Source organism: Thunnus thynnus, chromosome 10 (assembly GCF_963924715.1).
Source record: "Thunnus thynnus chromosome 10, fThuThy2.1, whole genome shotgun sequence".
Taxonomy (NCBI): Eukaryota; Metazoa; Chordata; class Actinopteri; order Scombriformes; family Scombridae; genus Thunnus; species Thunnus thynnus.
In genome coordinates, this window is record NC_089526.1 from 17,554,900 (window position 1) to 17,581,400 (window position 26,501).

General features: G+C 41.0%; 1 protein-coding gene across 1 annotated transcript; it reads right to left on the bottom strand.

Moving 5' to 3' along the window:
• si:dkey-12j5.1 (uncharacterized) lies at positions 1 to 26,423 on the bottom strand. Its single transcript, XM_067601639.1, has 11 exons — positions 26,198 to 26,423; positions 25,922 to 26,034; positions 25,660 to 25,806; positions 25,396 to 25,548; positions 23,848 to 23,960; positions 23,618 to 23,741; positions 20,482 to 20,574; positions 19,597 to 19,665; positions 11,968 to 12,021; positions 7,069 to 7,221; positions 1 to 367 (listed from the first exon to the last, which is right to left on the bottom strand). The coding sequence occupies exons 1-11, from the start codon at positions 26,262 to 26,264 to the stop codon at positions 191 to 193; spliced, it is 1,263 nt and encodes a 420-aa protein (XP_067457740.1). The 5' UTR covers positions 26,265 to 26,423; the 3' UTR covers positions 1 to 190.
• Positions 26,424 to 26,501: the final 78 nt, after the last annotated feature.

A 26,501-nucleotide genomic window follows, 5' to 3' on the forward strand; every position in this document is an offset into this window, starting at 1 on the left:
TTGAGTAGACTGCAGCTTTTAATGCCACTCTTTTTGTGCATCTCACTTGAATTCAATTCATCTTTGATAAATGGATGTGAAGGACAACCAGTAAAAAAAAAGGCACTTTAGAGAGCACACCAGAACATTTAAACCAGGAAGAGCATGATGAGGAAAAATGAAATCACAGAGTACAAGCGAGGGGGTGTGGTTAATGTTCCATGGGTGCCTCTGCATCGTCCTCCTCCTCCTCATCACTACAGGGTTCATAGTCTTCATCAACATCTGGGTCTCCTTCTTCTCCCTCCATCTCTCCTCCCAGCTCGCCTAGCAGCTGCTCCACATGCTCCAACATCGGCTGGTCATCACATCGCACCTTATTGTACAGCTTGGAAAGAGAGAGAGAGAGGAGAAAAAAAAAGACAAAAAAAAAAAGGATGATGCAAGCGTGTAATGGGCTAGTAAGTAGCTTGGAAAAATGAAAACTTTAAATAGAAAGTAGGTTATATAGCAGAAATGTTGAGACCGAACACGAGGTGCAAATTACACTGCAGAGGCAAAACAAGAAATGAGATATAGTGAGTAAAGAGCTCTCGACAGAAGCTCCTCCATGGTGTCACTGAAGTTAACAGTGCATCACTGTAGCATCAGTAAGCAGCTGCCTTGAGTTAAGGAAAGTGAGCAGCCCTGAGGTTTTAAGTCTCTAAGTGCCGGTTAGGCCCGCCTGAAATATCCAACAGCAGCTGCATTCTGTCAGCGAGGGCCGAGGCAGTCATGGCTCGCAAAAGGCTGGTAAACAGTTTTTGTCTTTCATTTGGCAAATCAGCACATTTGATACACCATTCAGCCGCACAGGAGACAAAAAGACCATTTATCTTCCACTTGCTGTTGCAACATGTGTGCGCACACACACACACACACACACTGTAATGCATCTTGAAGCTCATATAGTTATGTGGTGTGCATGTGCATGCGCACACACACATATAATCAACGCTCTTATCTCAGTGAAATATGCCGTGAAAGAGCAAGATAAAAAAAAGTCCTGTTCTCAAAGCAGCCCGCAGATTTATCTCTGTCTGCTTGTGTGTAATTACTGAACTCAAAGTGGAGCTGGGTGATAAAACTACTGGCGCTACCACTAAGGACAGCAAGCATAACGCTGTGTTTCTCTGTGTGCATCTGCAGAGCAAGGGGAACTGATACAGCGCTTTTTATATTTATGCTCTTCTTTCCAGAAAAAAAAGAGTGTAAGTGGGGAATAGTTGAGATAATCTAGGAATGTTATTCTATTTAGTCACACACAGACACACACACAGACAGTTGAGCTCATGGACAATAAGGAGCTGAGTGCCATCATTCTTACTAAAAGTGTTACAAGGCCAGGAGAGTGTGTGTGACTGCTTTGCCCCAGGACCAGTCTCTAAGCAACAGCAGGTCCTGACAGGAGACACGCAGTCCCATGGGAACTCATTTGGAGTGTAAGAATGTGTAGTGTGAGAGTGTGTGTGTGTGTGTGTGTGTGTGCGCGCCCACGTGTGTGTGTGTATATATCTTTAAGTGGAAGCTGTCTCTGCAGGTTGGAGCTCCAGGGAGGTGGAGCGTGACCCAGGTCCAGGCACAGGGCCTGATACCAGGGGAGAGCTGACCCTCTCCGCCTCTTTAGAGCACCACACACACAGGAGAAAACAAAAAAAAAACACTGATTTTCATTCTGCCAGTGTCACTCTGAAATGCCTGGAGATGTTTATCCACAACAAGCAGTCTGAATAAAAGTTGGGTTTGCTTTACAATAGGCTTGGCTCAATACCCAGAATAATTGCATATTACAGCCTTGGGTAAAAGGTAGAGGGTGTCTTTCATATGAGTTGTATAAAAGAAATAATGTAAGAAATACGTGCGCAAATGTACTGTATGTTCCCCAATACAAAACACTACTTGAAAATTGTGTTTATACGCGGTGATATATACTAGTGAACCACAAATCAATAGTGTAGTGTGTCTGCTAGATAGAATGTGATTATTCATTGTGATGCTCTCAGCTAGCTAAACAAACAGGGGCTATTCTTTACAAGTTCCGCACCGAGCGCTGCTGAGATCAGCATCGCTGTCACAAAAAAACACAAGCATTTCTCATTTACAACAGCCTGTTTTTTCTCTTCTCACTTTCACGGCCCAGAGACCTGCCTAGAGAGGGAGGGAGAGTGTGTGCGTGTGTGTGTGTGTGTGCGTGTATGTGTGTGTATAATCGTATAACTTTTTCATGGTCCACTTTGCTCTACTTTCAAGCACCAAGTCACGGCCCAAAGCACACTTGACCACCGCCTTAACCACTAACACACACACACACACACATGCACACAACATATTTCACACACAGGAGTGCATGCACACATCTGCCCTCACTGTCTACTCACTATTCCTATTTTGAAACTCACTTCACCTCGAGTCAACAGGACAAACGGTCACTGTCAGTGAACCCCAGTTAGTACAATGGATACAAACAGGGTCAAAACTTATTTTGACTTTAAGAAAACTGAAAATATTGATTGAACATACAATGCAACAGAGGTTTGTCATGATGAGTTGTTTTTTTTCTGTACTTTTACATAGAAACTGTTGCTGAGTATATTATTACATTTTTGTTGTTTACCTGAGAACTGCCAAACTCCTTCAAACTACTTCAAAACAGGAAAAAAAAAAACTATTCAAACATCCCTGAGCTCCAAGTCTCCAGACACTTAGTGACACAATGGGCCTCATGCAAGAACATTTTTGTATTTTTATCCTAAAACTTTCTTACTTTTTCCTGTGGTTTGCTTGTACGAGTGTTCCATGTCAGACTCAACAAATTCTCTTAACTGCCCAAACTTATTGTAAATCGCTCGTTTCAGCCTGATGAATGTCACCTGTTCATGGGGAGGTGCGCTTTCATGAGATGTGATAATTGGCATAATCCACACCCCTAAAATTGCCATGTTCCGCTCTGTTTGTGGGCACGTTTCATTCACAAAAAAGCTCCCATAGAGTAAAAACACAGCGTAGCTTCAGGTCCTGTCAGATTCAATTATGAAATATGAATCTGGCTGCCAATGACTCGTCATCAATGCAGCTCTGAACTGTGACAGAAATAAAGAGGGAATGTTTTAACATGAAGTTAGATGTCAAAAAACATCTTTCTAAAGGAAGCACTCTGTGATGGGAGGTGGTTTCGGGGTATGACAGTCACAGATATTAGAGGAGATAATATTATAGTCTACAATTGATGTTACACTGTAAATATGATACTGGACAGAGACCTGCACAGAGACAACAAGGCAGAAGTTGCTGGGCCAAGATATGCCGATAAAAATCATAAAATCTAAAAAAAAAAAAAAAAACTTTCAGTAAATTGGCAGACATGATGAAGATGAGCATTGTAATTGTAAGTCAAACAAGTGTTTCTCCCCTATGAAGAAAGGCAGAGATGATCTATTCATGACACGTACAATAGGTCTGGACCACTCGTAAATTTCATTCATATCTTCGAATACCCCTCACCTCACCCTCCCCATCCAAGCATATAAGAGAAGCTACAGTAGCCATGAATCTCACAGGCCCTCTCCAGAGCCAGTGTTTGGTTTGTCCATTCTGGGCTACTGTAGAAACATGGTGGTGCAACATGGCGGGCTCTGTGGAAGAGGACCTGCTCCCTATGTAGATATAAAGGGTTAATTCTTAGGTAGCGAAAACACAACAATTCTGAAATTCATGTAATTATACATTAATTAAAAAATCCTTTACTATACATGAATATAATATTCCATCTCTGACAAGTTTGTTCTGCTAGATGCCACGAAATTCTACACACTGGACCTTTAAAATCACTCATGTGTGCATCTTAAGCACGAATCTGTTCGTATGAGTGGTTCTTGCATGAGGCCCATTCTGGCATAAACCAACATGGCAGCATTCATAGGGGAGACACTGCTGTAGAGAAGAGTGAGGGAAGTTTGACTCCAAGGTAATGAAAGTAACGGCTCCAAGTCTTGGTAACAGAATTAGGCCTTTAGAATTTAATACAAAACAGAAAGTGTTTGCTTCAGGTGCACAGCATGTCTGGAGCTGAATGAGGTCTCATGTTTATGGACATTATACTGCAGCTTGCGGGAGTTTTGTTTAATAAAGTACAGATTTAACAGGGAAAAAGTAAGTAAAAAGTGAAAATTTGATTTCATTCCTCTATATTTACTTAATTGCTTTGGATACATCTGCTTTGGATATGGTCCAGCGTAGATTAGTGCTATCTTTATTTGTCCAGTTTGCAGTGAACAAAAATGTAATAATAAGTGCTAATGTACCCTTCATATCAAATTGATCCTTTGTCCTCCGTTTCTTGGTAGAGACATTTTCTACGACTCATGTGGCAGAATGAAGACAGGCTGATTATGTGGTGAAAGCCTAATCATTCCATCATTGTTCACCTTCTGTTCCACATCTATGCTTAACTTCCCCTTTCATTTCACCTCTTCTTTCATTTCATTTCTTAATGCCTTCATTCTCCAGGCTCGTCTCCTGACCGTTTTCCCCCTCGTACGCTCCGTCTTTGGATTTCTTTCACTCACGCACTTGCACCAAATGACTCTCCTGTCAAGGAGATAGATACCTTTAAAGTCCTGCTTGCACGCGCACGCACTTCTACAGTTTAAGCAGAATAATGCTAAAATCTGGCTCTCTATGTACCCTCGATCCTTCTCCTCAAATCCCCTTTTTAGACCAGACAGAACACTCCTACTGTACATGTCTTCATTAGGAGGAGCAGAGCGATTAGACGGATTGTTGCAACACTTTTTTCCCTTCTCTTATTTTTTTCTTTTCTTAACTTCTCTGTCTCACTCAGTCATACAAACAAAACACACACTTCTTCACTGGCCGCGGTGCAACACTGACTGAGATTAGACCCTCTTGAGTGTGAACAGGGCATGTCGCTGGAAGCCCAAGAGGCCTGACCGCAAACTCACACACACACACACAAACACACACACACAACCTAACACCTCAGTCCTCCAGTCACATCCTTAGTGAGGAAAAGGCATTAAAATTACATGACAAGCACACCTTGGACCAACCCTACCCACAATCCATGCTCATGAGATACCCTTTCAGCCACATCAAATAGTAAAGCTTTTGACCTCCATTTGCCCTAGCTGCCTCTGTGCACACTTGCACACTTGTACACACATACACACACACATATAACATTGTCCTCTGTGCATACACTGCAGATCCTTCCTCAATCGCACCCTATCTGGCTGAGACTCAAATTCCATTTCACGTCCGGTTTACTATTGATTTTACCCCGGCCACTATTCACCAGCTACACCCCCTGCACCCACACAGCCACACACACACACACACACACACACACACCCCCACACGCACACACATACACACCCCACATCCAATCTGTCCCCTTCCTCGCCTCCCCTTTCATTCTCCCACTCCTGCTCACCCTCCTGCTCCTCTCCTACGCTTCTTTCTTGTCCTCTCAACCCATCCATTCTTCCCTATCTTCCCTTTTTAGAGCATCTCAGCTGCATTGTGTGTTTGTGTGCGTGTGTGTGTGTGTGAGTGAGTGAGCGTGCATGTTTATCGATCACAGAAGAGATGAATAATGAAGTCATTTTTTAACAAATAATTAGATATGCAAGTTGGCACACACAACCATAATTAAATATGTGCATCCACATACGGTGTGCCTACGCATACCCGCATGCTTTCTCTCACTGTCTCACATCAAACACACATATATACACACACACACACACACACACACACACACACACACACACACACACTTACTTAGCAAAGTCATAAAGTATGCAGAGAAGTGGACTGGCGCCAAAACAAGCCGTTGGGCTTTGAGGCCTCATTTCCATGTTGGAGCCCATTTTAACTAGCAGACTGACTCATCGTTAATAATTAACACTCACAGTGACGCTCAGAAACAGAGCTCTGATATAAACATGGGAGAATCTGGACTACACAATGTACAGATGCACACACATATGAGCAAAAGCACCGAGCTAAGGAATTAAGTGCATCATGAGGGGGGCTGTTTTCTCTCCACATTCCGCCTCACCTTTTCAAGGTCTTGGTGCGTTTACCTTTCACATTATTCTGCGCCTGTTGCTTCACTCGCTCCACAAAGAAACAGCTATGCTGTTTACTTGTCACGCTCTGATGCCTCACCCAATTCTTTTACCAGTCTTTCACCTTTTTATTCCTTTGCATTCTGTCTCTCGGTGCAAAAACGCAGATCAAATCTATATGCGCACTGTGCCCTTATTTTCCTCCCCGCAGTTTCTTCAATTCTCCCCTCTTGGCAGCTCAAAGCCCACCTCGCTCCTGTCTCAGTCGTGGACATCCCCAGTGGATGCTGGTTAGACAGGCCTGTCACTACACTGCTGGCCAGAGAGACAGACATCAATATATTGCCACTCTACTGCCCCTACTCATCTGTAGAGGAACACAGCGGGGCGGGGAGGGAAGGAGGTTGGGGCGGGCAGGGCAGGAGGGAGGGAGGGTGGGAGGGAGGGAAGAAGGGGAGATGAAAAGGAGAGGAAAGTAAAGAGAAGAAAAAAAAAATCCCTCAGTCTGTGCTGTCTGATTTACAAGCCTATTGGATTTTAGACTAACATGAATCACTGCCCCATAGAGGCATTGCTCCCTGACAGAATGACAGAATGAATGAGACACATCACTCCGAGTGTGTGTGTGTGTGTGTGTGAGTGTGTGTGACAGAGAGGGGGAACAGGAGAGAGAGAGAGAGAGAGTGGGGTATATTTAAACCTCTTTGAGATCATATAAAAAGACATTTCTGTAGCAACCACAGAGGTTCACGGCATTGTGTGTGTTCAAAATACTGCATGTTCCCTTTCTCTGAGAAGAACAGGTTTTTAGCAGTCTTACCTATTGTGACAGTACTGGCTGTAACTATTTGTACCCATAGTTGCAGTGCAGTGTTTAAGAATTAGTACATATCAGACATGGACCACAGCTATATGTGTGTTATCACTAAGCAGCTCCTTGGCAGATGTAATGAATTACCTTTTTAGCATTGGTCAGGTGCAATCTGGCCGCCTCCTTCAGTGCCGTCCATTCCTCCTTCTCCTCCTCAGTCACTTCTCTCCCCTCCCTTACTTGCTGCTCCTTTGCTTTTTCCAACTGGAGGTGGCACACCCAGCCAGAGAGATACCACACCTGGGAGGCACAGAGAATGAGAGGCAGGTTGGTGGGGATGGGGGGGTGGGGAGGCGGGGGGGCGTGAGGCGCAAAGATTCAGACAGAGAGAAAGTGTTCTTTGTTGCAGTAAGTGAGCTGTGACAAGAGAAACAGATTTGTAACCCTCACGGAGCATGTCTGCATGAAATCCCACATCCTTCTTTGACAAACCGTTTTCACACATAACATGGAATGATACACACACAAGCAATCCATCACTCACATAATAACTGTCAACCCGATCCAATCCTGACACATACTGTACTCATTTACAAATGTTGCATGAAAACAAATATACACGAGCACATACTGTAGCTTCGCAATGAATTCAACCCCGTGATTTGTGACTTGACCGCCCTGTTATGCTGCTACCAATTACTTTTTCCTCTTTCTGTAACAAAGATGTAATCACTTCATTAAAAAAAAAATGCAAAAACATAATATAATAAAATGAAATAAAATAAAGAAAATAAATTCCCTCTAGCAAATATCTACTTTGCATTTAAAATCGTACTCACAGGTTGTGTTATGGACAATATTACACTTGCTATCAACTTGGAAGAATGTTTTTAATATTTATGTTTTCCCAACTGCTAATTTGTTTATTCTACATCATTTCTCAATTCACATATTTATCATGACTGCATTTCTACCTTGATAAAAATTTGTGGAGGAACAAGTACAACTGCTACAGTCCCGGGGCCTGTTTCAGAAAGCTGGATTAGTGGGCTAACAAGCTAACTCGGCCTTGAGTCCTGTTTTCCGGTTCCATAGTGGTGGTTCATTTTTCGCCATGGGAACTTCAGCTACACACCATGTTCAGGACATTAAATACAACGATGTAAAATGCCCGCCTCCTCAGGAATCAACTCTCTGGAAACATGGCATCACCATTCCTCTGGCCATTTTGAATAACCTTAGTTGTGCACAGTTGTACATTTTCTTACAAAACAAAAAAACCCAGCAGAGCCCCCTTACTGTCCATGCTTTCATCAAATGTGAATGTCTGAGGTGTTTCCAGGCATTACCTGCCGTTACCCACTTTGTCAAAACAAGACAGCATCTATAACATAACAAGTAGTTTAGAATACTATAGTCACCAGTAATGACTTAAATGTACTGTCGCATATTGATGCATGACTGATTTGGTCATTACACTGAGGTTATCTGTCAAAACATGACTGAGACAACATGAGACACTTGCATAGGCTCAATATGACGACACAATACTATATTAATGATAAGTATGAATATTGTACATTATTGGCGGGCAGTGATAAGCAGCAGCAACAGTGTTATTTTTCATTACTATGCTTTTGGATTGTTCTACTACTTATACAGATACACCCCCTACTTTTATAGTAATATGCTGAAGTTTCAGCATATTATAATAAAACTTACTTACAATTAAAAAAAACAAAAACAAAAAAAAACAGGCTTATATAAACATGGCACCTAATTTGTATTGCTTACTTCTACAGTCTTCTTGAGTGCTTCTATATTATTTCATTTCTGCATATTACTTTTTGCAGCTACAATGTCTACTTAATAACACAAAAAAAAGCATCCGCGCACTCCAGCCTCTGCTACATTCATTGACTGAGGCAAGCTTTTGATGAAAGGACCTTTTCTTTGAGCATCAAGTAGGTTTAATTGTCAAATGTTCTTAAATACACTGCTTTAAATCCATCCATGTTTAAATTATTGGCTTTTTGTTCCAAATCCTGCTTCATTTACAGAACAAGATCAACACTAGACTTGACTGAGCCATTGTATCTCTTGACCCTCCAGTAGGTTAATGTATTTGACAAAACAACTTGTTTCGTAACACAAAGCTGTTTTCTTAGCCCAATGTATTCAAATATTTGCCAAAAATACATAATTTAGCTTCTTCTGTTGCAAGCGCGTAACCCTTAGCAAGAGTCTGACAGTTCAAGAGAGTACGCTGTTGTATTAGGTGTTAAGGGCCTCTTAAGCGGACACTGACCTTAACTTGGCAGATGAAAATATGTTCAGAAAACCAAAGGCATTTTTGTGAAATAACTTTGTTGCTCAACATAGTTCAAACAGTCAGGGGAGGCACATTGTTAACTGTAAGTTAGTATGCTCAAACACACCAAAATCAGCATGTTTTATTTTTTTTTCCATGATCACACATTTTTCTCCTATATAATTTCATAAGCTGCAATACACTTGCTCCTCCACCTCTAAACACAATCACATTCAACTTTCAGTGAACCTGGAGGTGTGTGTACACTTCACATCTAAGGCCAAAGATCACCCACCCACTGTTCTTCGAACACCAAGACACGAATATTAGCTTTATTCATTATTCATTGAGGGCAGAGACAGTAGGGCCCTGCACCTCTGCCAAATCAACCATTTAGCTAACAAACACATCAAGGCATGCCTCACTGAATTCAGAATTGCCACTCAGCCTGCTGAGTGGGAGGCTACCCCCTGCAGCCATACTTATCAGAACAACAGCAGCACTGGATAAATGTAGTTTCCATTACTCTCATGATTGCAGAACTAGCAGTATGACAATTCTTTATCATGGAAACATTTTCTGTGAATGCAGAACCTAGAAAAAGAAATGTTCTCGTGTATATGTGTGTAAATTTGTGAGAGAAAGAGTGAAAGTGGGTCACTTAAATCAGAAATTTTAACTTCCGCACAGATGAGAACCACTATATGTCTTCAGCAAAGCTAGAACAAGGCTTAAAATACTTTATAGATTGTCCACTGTGAAATATTTGCGTATGTGGTGAAGATGACTTCTGCAGCTGCACTCAAAATTAAAACATGAGAAAGTTAGCTAATTAAGAACTTCAGAGAATCCACTCTACCCTACCACAACCCCAAACAGAAGCACACATAATAAAATAAACGCTACGTCTGTCAGTCAAATCACTGCGACTATTGTCATTTCAAAGTGAAGGCACATCTTAGTTCCCATATGGTGCTGCTGAGGGAAGAACAAAAGCATCATGAATCAACGGAATACCTTTGAAACAAGATTTGCGAGGAACTAGCACAGTTGTTTGTGCAGACTTAACGTTATATAAGTAAGGTTCCAACTTTGAGATACGCAAGCGTAAGGAGACAGAGGCGAGAGCTAACAACTTATCTACTGCACTTAAGAGAGAAAATAAGAGAGAGAGAAATACAAAAAGAGGAAGAGAGAATGAGGATAAGGAAGAGTGAGTATAACGTAGTCTGGTGTGTCTGTCATACATTTCTGACATTATTAATATGACTCTTGTAACATAACATAACTGGGATACGATCAGACAAAACATTCTCTGACCATTAGAGCTGGTGACCGCATGCGTGTGTGATTGGCTGAGGACCTGCTCAAATTGAGTGTCACAGCTGTGCATATCTGAAGTGAGTTTAAAAGTTCAGGCCCCTGATGACTGCTCTCAATCTGTCAGCTGAGGGGTGTGTGTGTGTGTGTGAGGCTGAGCCTGAGGTGGGTGGGGTGGGGGAGAGAGAGACACTGCTGTGCTCCTCTATCTGACACTCAGTGGCACACCTTCACTTCCTCAGCTACTAGCAGGGGGGATTTAGAGCACGGCGCTAAAGCACAGAAAATACCGCCATTTACGCCCCTCTCTAATAAGCATTCAAGTTCTCAATCATACTCTTTGTGTGCCCACGGAAGTGTTGAGAGCGAGAAATGAAGAAGCATGGGTGTGTAGACACGTCTTTGTGCACACGCACGCATACACACCCACACAAAGTGGTTCAGCTGAGGCAACTACGAGTAACTGCTCAGGTTGATGTGTTCTCCTTGCCACTGGGGAAAGATTTGCCTACAAGTTGTTCTGATCCAGCAGTGGCTACTGTATCATAATAATAAGACTGCCTGTAAGGTGACACATTCATTAAAGTGTACATTGAAGATTAATACACACACATACACATCCCTGAACACAGAGTTTGTTCAAGAATTGTTAATTAGTCAGGGCAGACTGGCGTGATAATCAGACTGAACTGCCATTTTGTTTCACTTCATTCATTGAGCTTGACATTGTGTTCATGATAGCCAGTTTCTTTTTGGGAGAGGGGAGTTCCTAACCTTTTGATCTGTTGCCCTGACCAATCAGTTAGGGTACACTGGTCGAGGTACTCAAAGGATGCAGAAGCAGTTAATTGGAGCCATTCATCTACAGTTTTTCACAATGATCGAAGAGATAAGTTGTCATTTTTGCAAGTGTGCTTGCAACTTTTCTGTACTATTTCTCATGGATGTAGCTAGGAAGCTATAGCTGTGTAGGGAGTTGATGTTTCAATTCTTAATGCCTGCCAGCAAAGCTCTGTTTGGTCAATTGCATCTACAACGGAGGGAAACAGCAGTCATTGTACACAAAACCAGACCAATCTGTATGACTGAACAAATCGGAAGTGTGGTGCTGGGCAATAATTCAGAGGTCTGGAGGAACCAGGCTAGAATCGGACATGTTGGAAATACAAAACCGACTGGAATACAAAAACCACAATACAGCAGATTATAGACAGCTTAAATCCTGGATTTCTGCTGCATTTTTCTTTTAGCTCAGAAAATGAAAAAGAGGCAAAAAATCTTGCCTGCATTTCGATTTGACACCGGATGAAAAACACAAAATGAAAAAGAAAAAAATATGAGTCAACACAAGAGTCAAGCTGACCATCATATACTTTTACTAGACAAAAAAGCAAGGCCATCACTTCATTGCTTACCTGAACGACCTCATCATCCTCCTCTAGAAGACCCTCCACCACATCCACCGCCATCTGATAAAGACAAAAAAAGAGACATGCACTGAGAAATAGTATACAATTTAATGAAAAGTTGGAATGTATCTCTATAGGAATCTCTATAAAGAAAAACACCAGAAAATAGTCAGAAAACATTCATCAGCACACGCTTGTGGTACTCTATCTCTTCTCTGATACAGCCACAGCTGTACCGACAAACATATGGGTGTTGTGCATCTCCCAGGCAGCTTGATCAATCTGAGTGATCAGAGGGTCTGATAAGCGCCAATGAGGCCAGTGTCCCGTACACAACGTCGTCGATACTAACAAGACAACAGACATGGCCATCGATAGATGCACTCACCAGTGCTTATCGCAGAGTCAATAGTCACTTTAGCTGCTCTGCTCGATAGCCCTTTTAATCCATTCACCGACATTAACAGTCAATATATTCTTTGTATTCGCCCTACTCTATAGGGCACACTTTAAACCTAAATATCAGCATGACACATTGTCTATATTTAACCCACTCACAAGTATATCTCTGAGTTTCTCTCTGTGGTGTCCTGGGGACCAATTTATGAAAATGGTGTGTGCCAAAATGTAATCAGATTTGTAAAGCTGCACACAAATGAATGCATGCATTTTTCCCTTTACACAATCAATTTGAACCTCTACACTCCCACAATCAACCATAAATGGTCAATGCAAAAGCCCTCATGAATATGGATGTACATGTTGTTCCTTTGGAGAATGGCAGCAGTAACAGAAGAACGTTTGAGAGGCTGACGGCTCCAGCAGCTGTTAATGCAGTCGGTGCAACAAACGAAAACAATTCCCAAAGTAAAACAAAGTGAAGACACGACAAGAAACAAATTGCTGCACACTGTCAGGGTATGACACCAAAACTCACTGCTTGTTATTTGTTAAGCATCTACTGTACATATAGACACATGCATGCTGATGAGACCACACACTCAATATCTAAAATACAATATACACTGTATTCATTTATATTTACTCCAAAATCCAGCATACAGGTGTTTCTCTAATTTACACAATCAGTATAGTCATTTTTACACACAAAAACTATATAAAAACTGAAATCGTACTAGAAGATATTATTAAAAATCTATCAGCACTCTGTTCTGCATTTCTTTAAAGCTGTTTGATGTCATCTTGGATTTCACAACTGATGATGATAATTTCATCAGTAAGTTATCGTGGTTGAGATGAAAAGGTATCAGTATATTCACGTTTAATATCGCAGAAAGGCAAGCCAGACTTTCCTGAATCCTGCCACCTGCCACATTCTGGCATCATCCTGGTATTTCAGCAGCACTGTGCTGCTACACAACTGACAACGAGTGCGAGCACCACACAGCCCAGCCCTCTCCTCTGTGCTCTGAGGGTTGGGAATGTGACGGTGACACAGCGCATTGCGCTCAATATTTCATTACTAGTTCAATAATAATTCACAGATGTAATTGGTTAAGATTTGAGTTGGCTTATATCTTTTAAAATTGAAAGGTGCTTATGGAATAGTTATGGCTCACTTTAAGTACAAGCACAAGTAACACTGCTGGCTTGAATGTTTATGATAAAGCTGTTCTATAATTAAAGTTTGATATTAAGTGAAATGAAATGTGTGAGAGGAATTATTATACAATCTGGTTTCAATTCACCACCTCACCATCTGTGTTGCCAATTTCCCCTGTCTCCAAAATGTTCGTACACATGGGTCAGAGTTTCTGTACAGGTGCACACATTCTCCCGTCAAGTTTGTTTTTTATAAATTCCAACTTTTTCGTGGGAAGTGAGTTATGTATCTTACGCAACGGTTATAAATGAGACCCCAGGAGAGGTGGTTTTGAGGTCTCAAAGGAGTTTAATGTTGACCTTTGCCATAGTGCACCACCTTCTGGGTCAGTTTCTGTGGGAAGTTTCTATTACAGAAAACAGTCCTTGACTAAAGAAGGCTGTTTGTTTTGTTCGGCCTCTCTTCCTGCAGATTCTGTGTGTGTGTGTGTGTGTGTGTGTGTGTGAGGCGCCAGGTGATGATATATTGATTTTTGTCAACTTCAGGTTGGAGGCGACTGTTAGCCAATCACCCGTGTTGAAGGGCAAGAATAAAAGATACGCACGCACCTGTGCACGCAAGCACACATGACTGCACAGTCGCACACTGCAACAAAGCTACACACAACAGTGAGCACAAAAAGCAACACTTGTTTCTTGTTAAGGCGGTCTTATTAGCTGGAGAGCTTCCTAATTTTTTTCCCCCCCTCCCACTCTTTGGAGTTCTCTTTTCATTAAGCCTACGTGGTTCCGGTAACAATAAAGAGGTCTGTTGCCTGGGACTGAGGATGAGTCAGGTTAATTGAGAGTATCTCGTTAACAGTGTGCAAATGTGCATGTCAGGGAGTCAGTTGATTGATTGCTAGATCAATTATCAGCTGAAAAGCCATTGTCCCTAATTAATTAATGACTGATTAAAAATACACAAACAAAAACACCTAATCCCAGTTGATGATGAATGGATTCATGCCCAGCGTCAGAATTATCTACGTGACTTTCGTTGTATCACACCAATGTGACAGACACAGATAGACACGCGTGCACACACACAGTAATTCAAGCCAAGCACCAGATATAAGAGATAGGAGTAAAGATCTGTCTGCGTATTAAACAACTGATAGAACAGGCAGTTTTAGAGCAACAAAAATAGAACAAGAGATATCTGGGAGCCACGATAAGTGAGCAATGATAACCATTATATCATCTCCAACTGCACTCCTTCCTAACTACACTGGTCAACCCGGGGGCGAGTGATTAAAGATTCAGAGATTCTTAAGCCGCTTCACGCTCTAAACAACAACAAGATTAATATTTCCGTGAAGATAAGGGGAAGAGAGGGGGTACTATGAGGGAAAAAGTGAGAAGATTGGGAGGAAGGGTGCAAAAAAGTATCTTAATAAACAATGCAGAACTGGTCCATGAACAACAACAGTGCAAGACACACACACACACACACACACACACATATACCAAAGACACTATGTACATGTTGTCCTCTTTATTTCAAGACCTGTTTAAGGAAAAAAAAGCAGCACTCTGGGGAGGAACTCATTTATAATGGCCATTGTGTGTGTGTGTGCAGTTTGTGTGTGTGTGTGTGTGTGTGTAATCTTCAGGCAATTTTGTTTAACAGAATCATTTTACCGGAGCGCACAGCAGAGACAGGAGAAAGACAAATCACTTTACAAGCGAGGGCAAGCCGTATCTCTAACACACAGAAACCCATACACACGCACACGCACACACACACACACATACAGATACACGCACAAACAGGGACATCTACACTTAAGTAAATAAATCCTGGGGTTGTCAGTGCTAACTGTACTTGCAAGCAACATTGGAAAGTACAAGCTGCACTCCATTGTGAGTTAAATTTAAGAACAGAAATGTTTCAATGAATAACATGAAAGCAAACAAGAGTGACAACGACAGGCAGAGTAACTCTACCCATCAGCTGCCGTGACAACTACGCCGAAAGACACCATAATGGCTGTCAGGGGAGGGAATCAGTCTGTTTGTCTGTCTGCTGTGTGGCAAGTGAATTAGTGGTGGTGATTGGTGATGATGATGGGAATATGTTTGTGTGTGCGTGACAGTGAGAAAACAGTGATCTCTGAGGGCCGCATTGTTACTATCCAGCATATTTCTTTTTTATTAAAACCTTAAGTAACACGTCAATATAAAAAGCAATAAAGCAGGAAATGAGAGCTAAAAAATAATTATTGTTTCCATTCTCGATTGATTACTAGATTCTTTTTCAAATTGTCTTATCGTGTTTAAATATCTGAAAATGTTAAGAAAAATGGTCATTGAAATGTCCAAAAGCCAATGGTGACAACTTCAAATTGCTTCTTCTCTCAGGCAAACAGTTTAAAAACCAAACCTATTCAATTTACAGCTTTAGAAGAACGAAGAAAAGCAGCAAATCCCCTCGTATGAGGGCTTGGAACTAGCAAAGGTTTTGCGTTTTTACTTGATGAATTTACTTACACAACTAACCAATTATCAACATTGTTTTCAAAAACTTTGTTCAACAAGTTTAAAAATTCTTAAAAGGTATACTATACAGGATTTTCCTAAAAAACAATGTATAGACTCGTAGAAAAGTAATCCCTCTCAATCATCACTTATGACCCACTAGAAGTGTGTGGCAGTGTATGTATCTGCAGAGACTCTGCCCTCTGCCTGTATTTTCTTATTTTCTTATTATTTTGCTGTGTTCAGCCGGGGAGGAGGGGCCAATTTTGAATGCTGTGTGTTTACAAACACCAACCAACAAATCCTGCATAGTACACCTTTAAACAAAACATCTGGCAGCTGGACAGTAACCTACAGTTGTCCCCTTCGTGTTTTTCTTCTACTACATTTCCATTGCAGCTACAGAAATCATGCCCAAATATGGCATACATTCAAGTGCTTCTTCTCAAAAAACAATCAAAAAGGGAAAAGAATAAGACTTTGAAAAGCGATCTTTGGTGACATTTTTCCTGAAACAGAAGATTGAAGAGAGGAGTGGCAGTCATGTAACTGATGTTTTCATGAATTTATTAACCCAAAAGCAACACTTTTACAATGTTGATGTCAGGGTTTCCATGCTCTTTACCCTGTATTAAAGTTAACTCAGGTATCATAAAATACCCACTTTCCCAGCCAAATTTGCTTTCATGTTGAGCTGTTCATGTGCACTCAGCTTATAAATTGAAAGGAAAGCTCTACTACTACTACTACTCTTTTGAAAATCAAGGCCTTGACAGATTTTACAATACAAAGATTACAAGGTATTTGATATATATAGTTGTAAAGCTTCAACAATTAGTTGATTATTCGATTGACAAAATTAATTGCCAACTATTGTGATAACTGATTAATCATTTTGAGTATTTTTTTAAGAAAAACGTAGCGTAATGCATTCACTTGAGGAAAAAAATTGCCCTGTATTTCTGAATTAATGAGATAATTATCTCGGAAATTCTGAGAAAAGTTTCCATGAAAAAAAATTCTGCTCTGTTTTTCTGAACTAATGAGATAATTATCTCGGAAATTCTGGGAATGGTTTTCATGGAAAAAAATAATTCTCGGTTTTTCTGAAATAACGAGATACCTCAAAATCCCAAGAGAAGCTCTCAATCTTACTTGAGAGCTCAAAGTAAACATGTCCCGCCTCTTTAGTTTAATCCAATTTTATTTTGGTTTGAAACACTGGGAGATACTTGTGTCTTTGAGTGATATAGATGGGATTGTTATTAGTTTGTCAACTTTGGACAGGCACCTCAGGACAGGCAAAAATGTTTCATCAAAGCATAAAAATAGATGAAACAAACACACCAGACTGCCTACAGAGCTAAGAGGTTGTTTTGTTTCCACATACCGGAACAATTGGATGATTCGACTTTAATACTGTTACATCTGGACATCTGGACCAGCAGTCTTTAGGATTTATCTGATAACCTACTGGTAAAATAAAACTTACAACAGGTCAAACATGAGAAAAAAGTACAATTATATTCATAAAAGAACACAGAAAGAACAAGAAAGAAAACACATATGTATCTTTCAGGACCTTCACCTCGCTCAGAGATCATTGTTACCATAATTACACTACACTTACACAATGAGATTCAGCCAGAGGCGTTACCACAGTCAGGCTTTTGAGGTATCTCGTTAATTCAGATAAACAGCGCAGAAGTATTTTTTTCCATGAAAACTTTTCTCAGAATTTCTGAGATAATTATCTCCTTAATTCAGAAAAACAGGACTTTTCTTTCTCAAGTGAATGCATTCTTTAGTCCTCTATGATAGTAAACTGAATATCTTTGGGTTGTGGACTGTTGGTCAGGGCTAAATAAGACATTTAATAATAATAATAACAATAATAATAATAATAATAACTTTATTTGTATAACACCTTTCATACAAAAAAACACTGATTAACATTTTTCACCATTTTCTGACATTTTAAAGACCAAACAATAATCATTAGTTACAGCCCTATATACTAGTGGTATATACACACTTTTTCCTACTTTCAGTTTATCATTATCTTTGCAGAGGCTGTCCACTGATGCTGAATTAGAGACCGTTAATGTCATGTGAAATTAATATGATATATATACGTATATAATAGTAACCTTCAGTGGTTCTTGTTTTGACTGTCACCTCGTAAAATTATCACAATGAGATGCTGTCTACCCACTTAAGACAGCCTTTGGGGAAAACATCTAACTGCCATTTTTTGTGATTTAATCTGTCACCACCATGCACTACAATGACTTAGAAAAAAAAATGATTATCCAGATAATATCATACATTCAGATTATTTGGCAATCACACTGATATTAATCAAATTTTCAAAGCCTTGGCTCAGTTTGGAAGACCAAACAAAATATTCAATAGGGAAAAAAATACAGATAAATGGTCAGATTCTGGCACCCTGCTATGAAGCACACAACTTTACACAGAGTTTAGAGTTGTGAATAGATTTATAGTCCATAGGGAGAGATAGTGAGCACAAAATTGAGTATGTGAGTGTGTGTATGTGTGACAGAGGAGTAGAGGACGGAAAGAGAAGAGAGGATGTTCCAGTCCCAGCCTGGGAGGAGGAGAGACGGACAGAAAATAGCTTGCTTCTACTCTAGTTCCACCCTTAAACTCAATTTCCGTCAGAAACTTTTAAAATAGCTCATGGCTAAAAGCAAATATGACCATGTGCATGGGTGTGTATATGTATACATGCGCACACAGCAAAATATTCGCTTTGTAAAGCATTCAGAATGTGTGCAGTTTCTGTTTCGGGCTTGATGACACCAACGGGAGGATGAAGACAAACGACATGTCAGAAACTGTGGACCGAGACGCTGTCATTTTACTGATACACCTGACAGCCCATCTCCCACACACACACACACACACAGATGCACACATAACTGGAGCTGAGCTGTTTGGGTGTGAGAGGGGAAAAAAGGACACTGTTCTCATTTCCTGTCAGTAATAACCATAAACCACTCAACAAGAGTGACTTCATATTAATCACTAGATCACAACAGAAAATAGCTGAACTGCTGTTGATGTGGCAGTAATCACAGAAAATGACTTCAAGCATTAATGACTGTTAGGGGTTTTAGCACTGAACTGAAGGCAGTGAGCCACTAAAATCAAGGCCATTAATATGGGAAATTGATCAGTGATTTAGTAGACAAGTGCGCTGTATCACAGATATGGCAGCAATTCATCAGTTGAGCTTCCTTCCTTTTTCTTTTTTTATTCCTTCTCCCCGTCCCTCCTCCCGCGTGCGCCCCCTTACCCCTGCCCCTTTCTGTAAATACCAGTCTTCAATTATTAACACTGAACTCTTGACGGGATAAAGACCAGGCATGGCCTTCCCAATTTCGGTGCTATTCACTAGAAGGGAAAACACACACACACAGAAAACGCATTCACATACATACACACACACAAATGCCAGGCCGCCTTCCCGCCATAAAAACATACACAGAACCGACAGCAGCAGAAAGTGCGAGCACAACATTTTACCTCGTATTCCTCGGCCTCGATGAGCAGTTTGGCGGTGGTGATGCGAGACTCGTACGGAGGGATCTCTTTCTGGAAAAAAAAGCACAACACCGCTACCTTTACAGTGACTGTTTACACAAGCATCCACAAACACAGTTCTTCCAGTGTCTGATAATAACACAATCCAATTTTGATGTACAAAACGTTCTGCAGCTATGTGGCTGTTAATCACAGCGAGCGCGTCGGCAGCCGAAGCTCAGATCAACCTGCTCTAGAAGATAAGAGTCATAACAGTGGTGCCACTGGGATTTTTGTCTTTAATCATCACCCCTACCCCACCATATCCCCTTTTTTCTCCATATTTGAATATAACCTCAAGTAACATTGATTTGGTGTAATTTAGAACACATCCTAACTTTGACATTGCAGCCATTCCCTTCCCTTTGTCAAATTCCCTGTAGAAATGTGCTTACTTATCCTTTATTCCTTTACACACTATGCTGGTGTTGCCTTGCGCTTTCACATCCACTCTCTCCACAAACTGTGGACAAACACAAACACACACACACACACACACACGAAAGCACACAGGTTTATGAAGAATTTGTTCCATCTCACACACACACACACACACACACACACACACACACACACACACACACACACACACACACACACACACACACAAAAGCACACAGGTTTGTGAAGAATTTGTTCCATCTTTTATTTTTATTATCCTTCGCTTCGTTATCTCTTACTCTTTATCTCTACTGGTGTCCTTATGTTTGAGCTTGCTGCAAAAGCACACTGTGACAATCCTGTTAGTTGAAAGTGCTGTATAAATAAACTGGGATCTTATGAGGGCTGGTTGCTGTCAGAAAAATACCAAGCAGAGCTCCGACTCACCTGCATGTCTTCCTCTCTGCTGGAAGAGGCTGCACTCTGTTTTTGGGCAGGTAGCCACAATCCAACACTCTTCAACAGGTATTCTCTGCCTTCCTAAAGACCACAAAATGGATTTACATGGAAATTCATAGACATGTGTGTACAACTAAAATCACAGAATAGTCTACAAGGATGTACTCACACATATAGATGAATGCTGTAAACTAAAAATGAAAGCATTGCACTCAGTTTAATAGATGAATTATACTTCTTAGAACTCAATGTGAAGACCTTTCAATTAACCTGAGATACATTTAATTACTTTCCTCAAAAATTATACTGTAGTGAGGAAATGTGGGGGAGGGTCTCTATCTCCCTGTGGACACTCGTAGAGAAGATTTCCCATGTAACTGAGAGGACTGATGACTGATGACTCTCATCTGTATCAGAGGGTATGGAGGATCACGCTGGAATAAAAGTGTGCATTGAACGGCCAGACGACGCATGAGAGAAGTGAGAGAGCAGGGAAGAAGCACCTGGTGAAAGCTTCTAGTCAAGAAAAGTCCAATTTTTATCTCAGCATGAACTTTCAGTATTACACTGAAGGGGAGCTGTTGTTGGGTCTAAACAAGGCTAGGAGGAGAGGACTGTGTTGCACGCTTCAGAGGAGCTTTAAGGGTCCCTATAAGATAGTATAGAGGGTCACAGAAGCGTTGTATCGTGCGGCACCAGTAGGGGAGGGGTCAGACACCATGTTACATTTCAACCGCCGTAAACCCTATTTGTCTCCCTGTCCAGGGCCATGGGCAACCCAGGACAACTGTGTATCAGGCCCTCCAAGGCAGCTGGAGGGGGTCCCATGCCGGAGCAGAATCAATAAGAGCGCTGCTGATGTTCTCTGGCAGCGGCAGCCATCGCCACCTGACTGTGCTACATCTGTCCTGCAGCCTACAGCGAATAGGGGGGAGCAAGGAGAAGTGGGGCCATTACAAGGTCCGAATTCTGGGACAATGGGGGAGGAGACCCCTAGAGGAAAGGAGGGTGTTCAGTCACCAGATGGCTACAGTGGAGAAATGGACACTAGTGCGCCCCTGGAGCAACACCGGGGGATGTACCTGCTTCCGCCAGGAGGAGGAGGGGGGGGACTGTCAACTTGACTGCACGAGATGGGCATTCTGTGCGTGAGAGGAGGGCACCCATGCGGTAAGGGGACTATGATTTGTCGTGCTAACTCGAGGATGAGTTATCTCCATTACAGAAGGGAGGAGACAGTGAAGACAGCCGAGTAGTGGATCCATTCCTGTGTTAGGAGGGGAGGCTGGACACCTCCTTCAGATAGAGAGAGACCAGGGACTAGTAAGTGCCGTTGCCTGTGCTTCATGGGGCTGTTATCATTCTGACTCCATACATCACCTCACGCTGTTACACTGTCTCAAGCAGGTCGTCTGCCATCACTGTCTTGGCATCTTTCTGTGGGCACTTCCTGGTGCTACGGGAGACTCCATGTTGGTGCCCCTGGTCTTGTGACCAGACCAAGGCGAGATAAGTCTAAAACACTTTCATGTTTAATGTGTAAGAGTTTTTTGTCTTGGTCTATATTTGATTTATCTTACAAATAGATTTTAATCATTTGACACCCTGCCAAGGACCCATTAAGAGGAAAGGCTGGAGGCTGAGGGGGCCCTCCCCCAATTGGTAGAAATGGTTCTGACCTGCCTACAGTTCGGAGTGGTCCTTACTGATTGATGTGCATTTTGATACTGCGTTCCATTAGTTTGCAGTGTACTGATTGCTGTGCGTTTGGTGCTGTGTGCATTGTTTCTCACAGGGTGTGTGCCAACTTTATCCTAATTCACTTGCAGCGCTGTGTGTTGTAGGGTCGTAGGGTGGCCGCCAGCGCCTGTTAGGGGTTGACCTCTGTGGGGGCTTTTTGCTTTGGCTTGTCTAGTTGTAGTCTTAATGAATTTATATCTTTAATAAAGGCTATTTTTGGTACCATATATCTGTCTGCGTCATGAATATTCTCTGACCTCTGGCACCAGCCCAGACCGGGTCAACAAAGGTGGTGGCAGCCTTACGCTACCTTAAAATCTTTAACAACTACTGTTCATTACAGTACTAAGGTATTTCAAGAAAGACTTTGGTTGCTGTATGTGGGATTCTGTGAAATGTGTCTGGAGCCAGCCTGACCCCCACAGCTTTGAGCTGGTATTACAAGTCCACTTCAGCTCTACAGTAGAACTGACTGTTCCTCAGTTTGGTAATATGAAGAAGAAGAATGAAGAATGTTTTCAGATAGTATGGGGTTTATTTACCTAGGGTTTGAGATATCCACATTTAAAACCACACCAATACAGTCAAGGTGAAAAATTCTCACAGCACCCCAAAATTATACGAAAAACTCTCCACAATCAATGCACTGGTTACTGCGGATAATCACACACAGACATAACCATGTACAATTTTCACTCCATTTTAGCCTTTGTTATAAAATAGTTCCCCAAAAGCACAGGAAGAGAGTTATTATGTCTTAAAATGTCAGGATAGGCGTCAATACTTTTGTAGCACATGTTATTCTACAAGATAAGAGCACAGGAAGTAAGTTCTTATCACTTTTAAATTTCTTGCAAACACAAAATGGTTCACATTCTTAATGAGCATTCTTCATGCTCCTCAAAAGTCTTTCACTGAAAGGTTCTGACTTGAATGTTGTCTGCCTTTAATCTTTTGATAACGGTTGATAAAGCAGCAATACTTGGAATATTTCTGAAAAGTGCAACATTTTTGAACATTTATAAAAATAGAGAAAATACTCATTCTTACATTCTTCTAAACTCATTGTCAGATGCTTCATAATGCAAAGTTCTTGTGGTATCTTTTCCAATTTCAGTTCAATTGGCTGCTCTCTCATCTTGCTCTCCTTATCAGATGACTATATGACCTCAATGATCTGCCCAGTAATTAACATTCCTATCGGCATGACCCGTCTGTGTGCGTGCGTGTTAATGTAAGTGTCCATCTGCTGATTAATGGCATACAATTCAATTTGCTCAGAATAATTAACTCAGCAGATTCCTGCTTTAATGTGGTGATAACTCATCCTGAGTGTGCGTGTGTGTGGGTGTGTGTATGTGTGTGTGTGTGTGTGTGTACTGACCTGGTTTCTCTCTGTACTGAACAGGTAACTGGCCATGAGCTGTAGAGCCTCAGGGTTGTCATGGTTATACTGTAATGCGCTGTCAATGAACTCCCTGCACTTATCTGCAGCTCCCTCCTCCATGCTACATGCGCACACAAACATAAAGAAAAAGTCAAATCTCAACTTATTAGCAGTGACATGAAATGAGGTTATAAGTGTCAAAAGTGTAACTCTGTGCTCTCATGTACCAGAGGTCTGTTAGGTAAATCTCAGCAATTGAGCAGTAGGCCACACTAACATCCTTCACTGTGGGGAGTTCAGGGTCCTCATCTAGTGGGGCAGCAGCTCCGGCCTGAGGCTGCTTAAAGAATGGAGGGCAGATGTCTTGAATTGTACATTTCAGATGATGTAACTGAGATGTCAAATGTTCTATAAAGTATAATACATTTTTTTGCATTTTTGCATTTTTTTATTAACAAGTAATATATCCGATGAAGTAAATCACTGCATAACTTACCTACCTTGTACCCTATATTCCTAGAGAAAGTCAAATTGAATTATTATTATATTATTATTATTATTATTATTAAAGAACAGGTTCACAAATTTTTCAAGTCTGTCTTAAAACAATATTCAGGTGCCCAAATGAACACGGAAGTAGTTTTTTCTTGCCATCATCATTCCTCCTGTTCACACTGGCCATTGGAAGATTCCTTCATAAAGGCACTTACAATGTAAGTGAGAGACAAAATCCACAAGCCTCCTTCCTCCATATTTAAAATTTTATCTAAAGCTGATATGAAGCTTCAGCTGTCCAAACTACTCAAATCAAGTAAACATCTTTTAACATTGCAGTCTTTTTAGTACCAAAGTCCCTCTTTTTGTTACTGTCCTTCCACCACAACTCTGGGGAAACAAAGAGAGAATTTTTATTTTATTTTATCTCAAAAGACTGTAAATGTAGCAGATATCCACTGATATGACTGACTCAGACTGCTGAAACCTCATATAAGCCTCAGATAAACTTTTAAATGCGTTTTTGCAGAAAATGACTGTGTGGACACGTTGTGGAGTTCCACCCCCATCACTTACATTGAAAGCACATTTGAAGGGGATCTTTTAATAGCCAGTACGAACAGGAGGAATAATTACAGCAAGGAAAACTGCCCCTGAATGTTGTTTTAAGACTTTCTTGAAAAATTGTGCACCTATCCTTTAAATTATGAAGAATATGCTCACTTTTTATGCATTAAAAAAATAGGAAATTGGCACAATGTCTACCATACTTCTTGTAAATACTGCAAGCACAAATATTAAAATCAATACCAATAATAAACATGAATAATGTTGAACAACTTGCAAATTCAATTGGAATGTATTATTAAAAAATAAGACACTGTTAGATTGTGAAACTATGTTACAGAATATATTTATCAAAACTGTGCCATTATTACATTATTACTATAACACAACACATCCTATGATATTTTCTCCTTGGCCTTATTATTTACTATATTATTGTGTTCTATCAGCCATAGATGACATTTTTCCTATTTTTTGTTTTTAATCTAACATTTCACTTTTATGAGACAGGAACACTTCAGTTGATAAATGTCACTTTCAGATGGATAATGATGCATATGATAATTTCAGACATGCCAACAGCACCCTCTTGTGAAAATAATCTACATTACACTAGCATAAAGCCTAGAGTACAGAGGCATTCCCCCCTTGTTCATGTTAATAACTGCTTATGTGTACTTATGTTACTTGAGTGTGTATGAGTGTGCACTCACAGTGGTCTGTGCTTGTTTTTCCAATGTAGAGAGTAGGACTTGTATTCCCCTAGTGTAGTAGTCAATAGCCTCCTGGCCTGTGTGGATCTGTCCCAGGTACATGTACTTACTGTGGCCTACATCTGGGCTCAGCTCCACTGCACGCAGAAAAACCTACAGAGACATGGTCAAGGAAGCTACAACTATCACAGCATACAGCATCTCAGCATTAACCGGTGACATACATGCAACGGCACTAACACAGAGAAACTACATAAAGGATATTCCTTTAGCCTTCTGTGTGTCTCCCAGTTCGGAGCAGATGTGTCCCAGCATGTCTAGAGCTTGCAGGTTGGTGGACTCCAGGTCCAAGGCTCGTTGACAGTAAAGGGCAGCCATCTCAAAGTCAAAACTGTCCATGCATTCCTCTGTCTGTACAAGAGATGATCACAAGAAATATGCAGTAGATGACAATCAGAACATTAATACAACATTTCAAAAACATAACAGGTCTTGGTCCTGTCCTAGGGTGTCTTGTCAGTGTGACCTTCTCTAGTAGTTGTAGCACAGAGTACTTCTCAGCTGTCTTCTTCTTGGCTTTTTCATGCATTCTTAGTTTCATCCTTTCCTGAGGTGACAGCATCACAAATTCACCATCTGCTATGGTGAGACAAGTGGAGAGGTAATGTTAGTTTAGTCTCATTTTGGTCAAGTCAAGAGCTGAAAACAAATCATATTAACGGGCTAATTTCAACAAACTGCTTTCTGAGAGGTTACACATTGTAAGTAACGAGCAAAATGTTAAAACCACTGAACAAATTACCCTTGTTTGGGCGGTTGTCTTTCCTCTTTGGTTTGTTTTTCTTTTTGCCCTTTGCCTGTCCTCCCATGTTGATGAAAAATACGTCTTTTATGTTCACAATTTATTTATTTAAAACAGGCTATCCCCAAGGTGTAAATCTTAGACACGCGTGGAAAGTAAGTATAGTGGATCTGAAGACATACAGTGCGCATGCCCCAACTGGGTGGCTACTACGGAGAGTGGTAGTGGACATAAAATGAATGGTGCTGAATAGGGGTTTTTTTCACACTGAAGTGCAAAAAATTGAATACTTAAACGGTTCGAG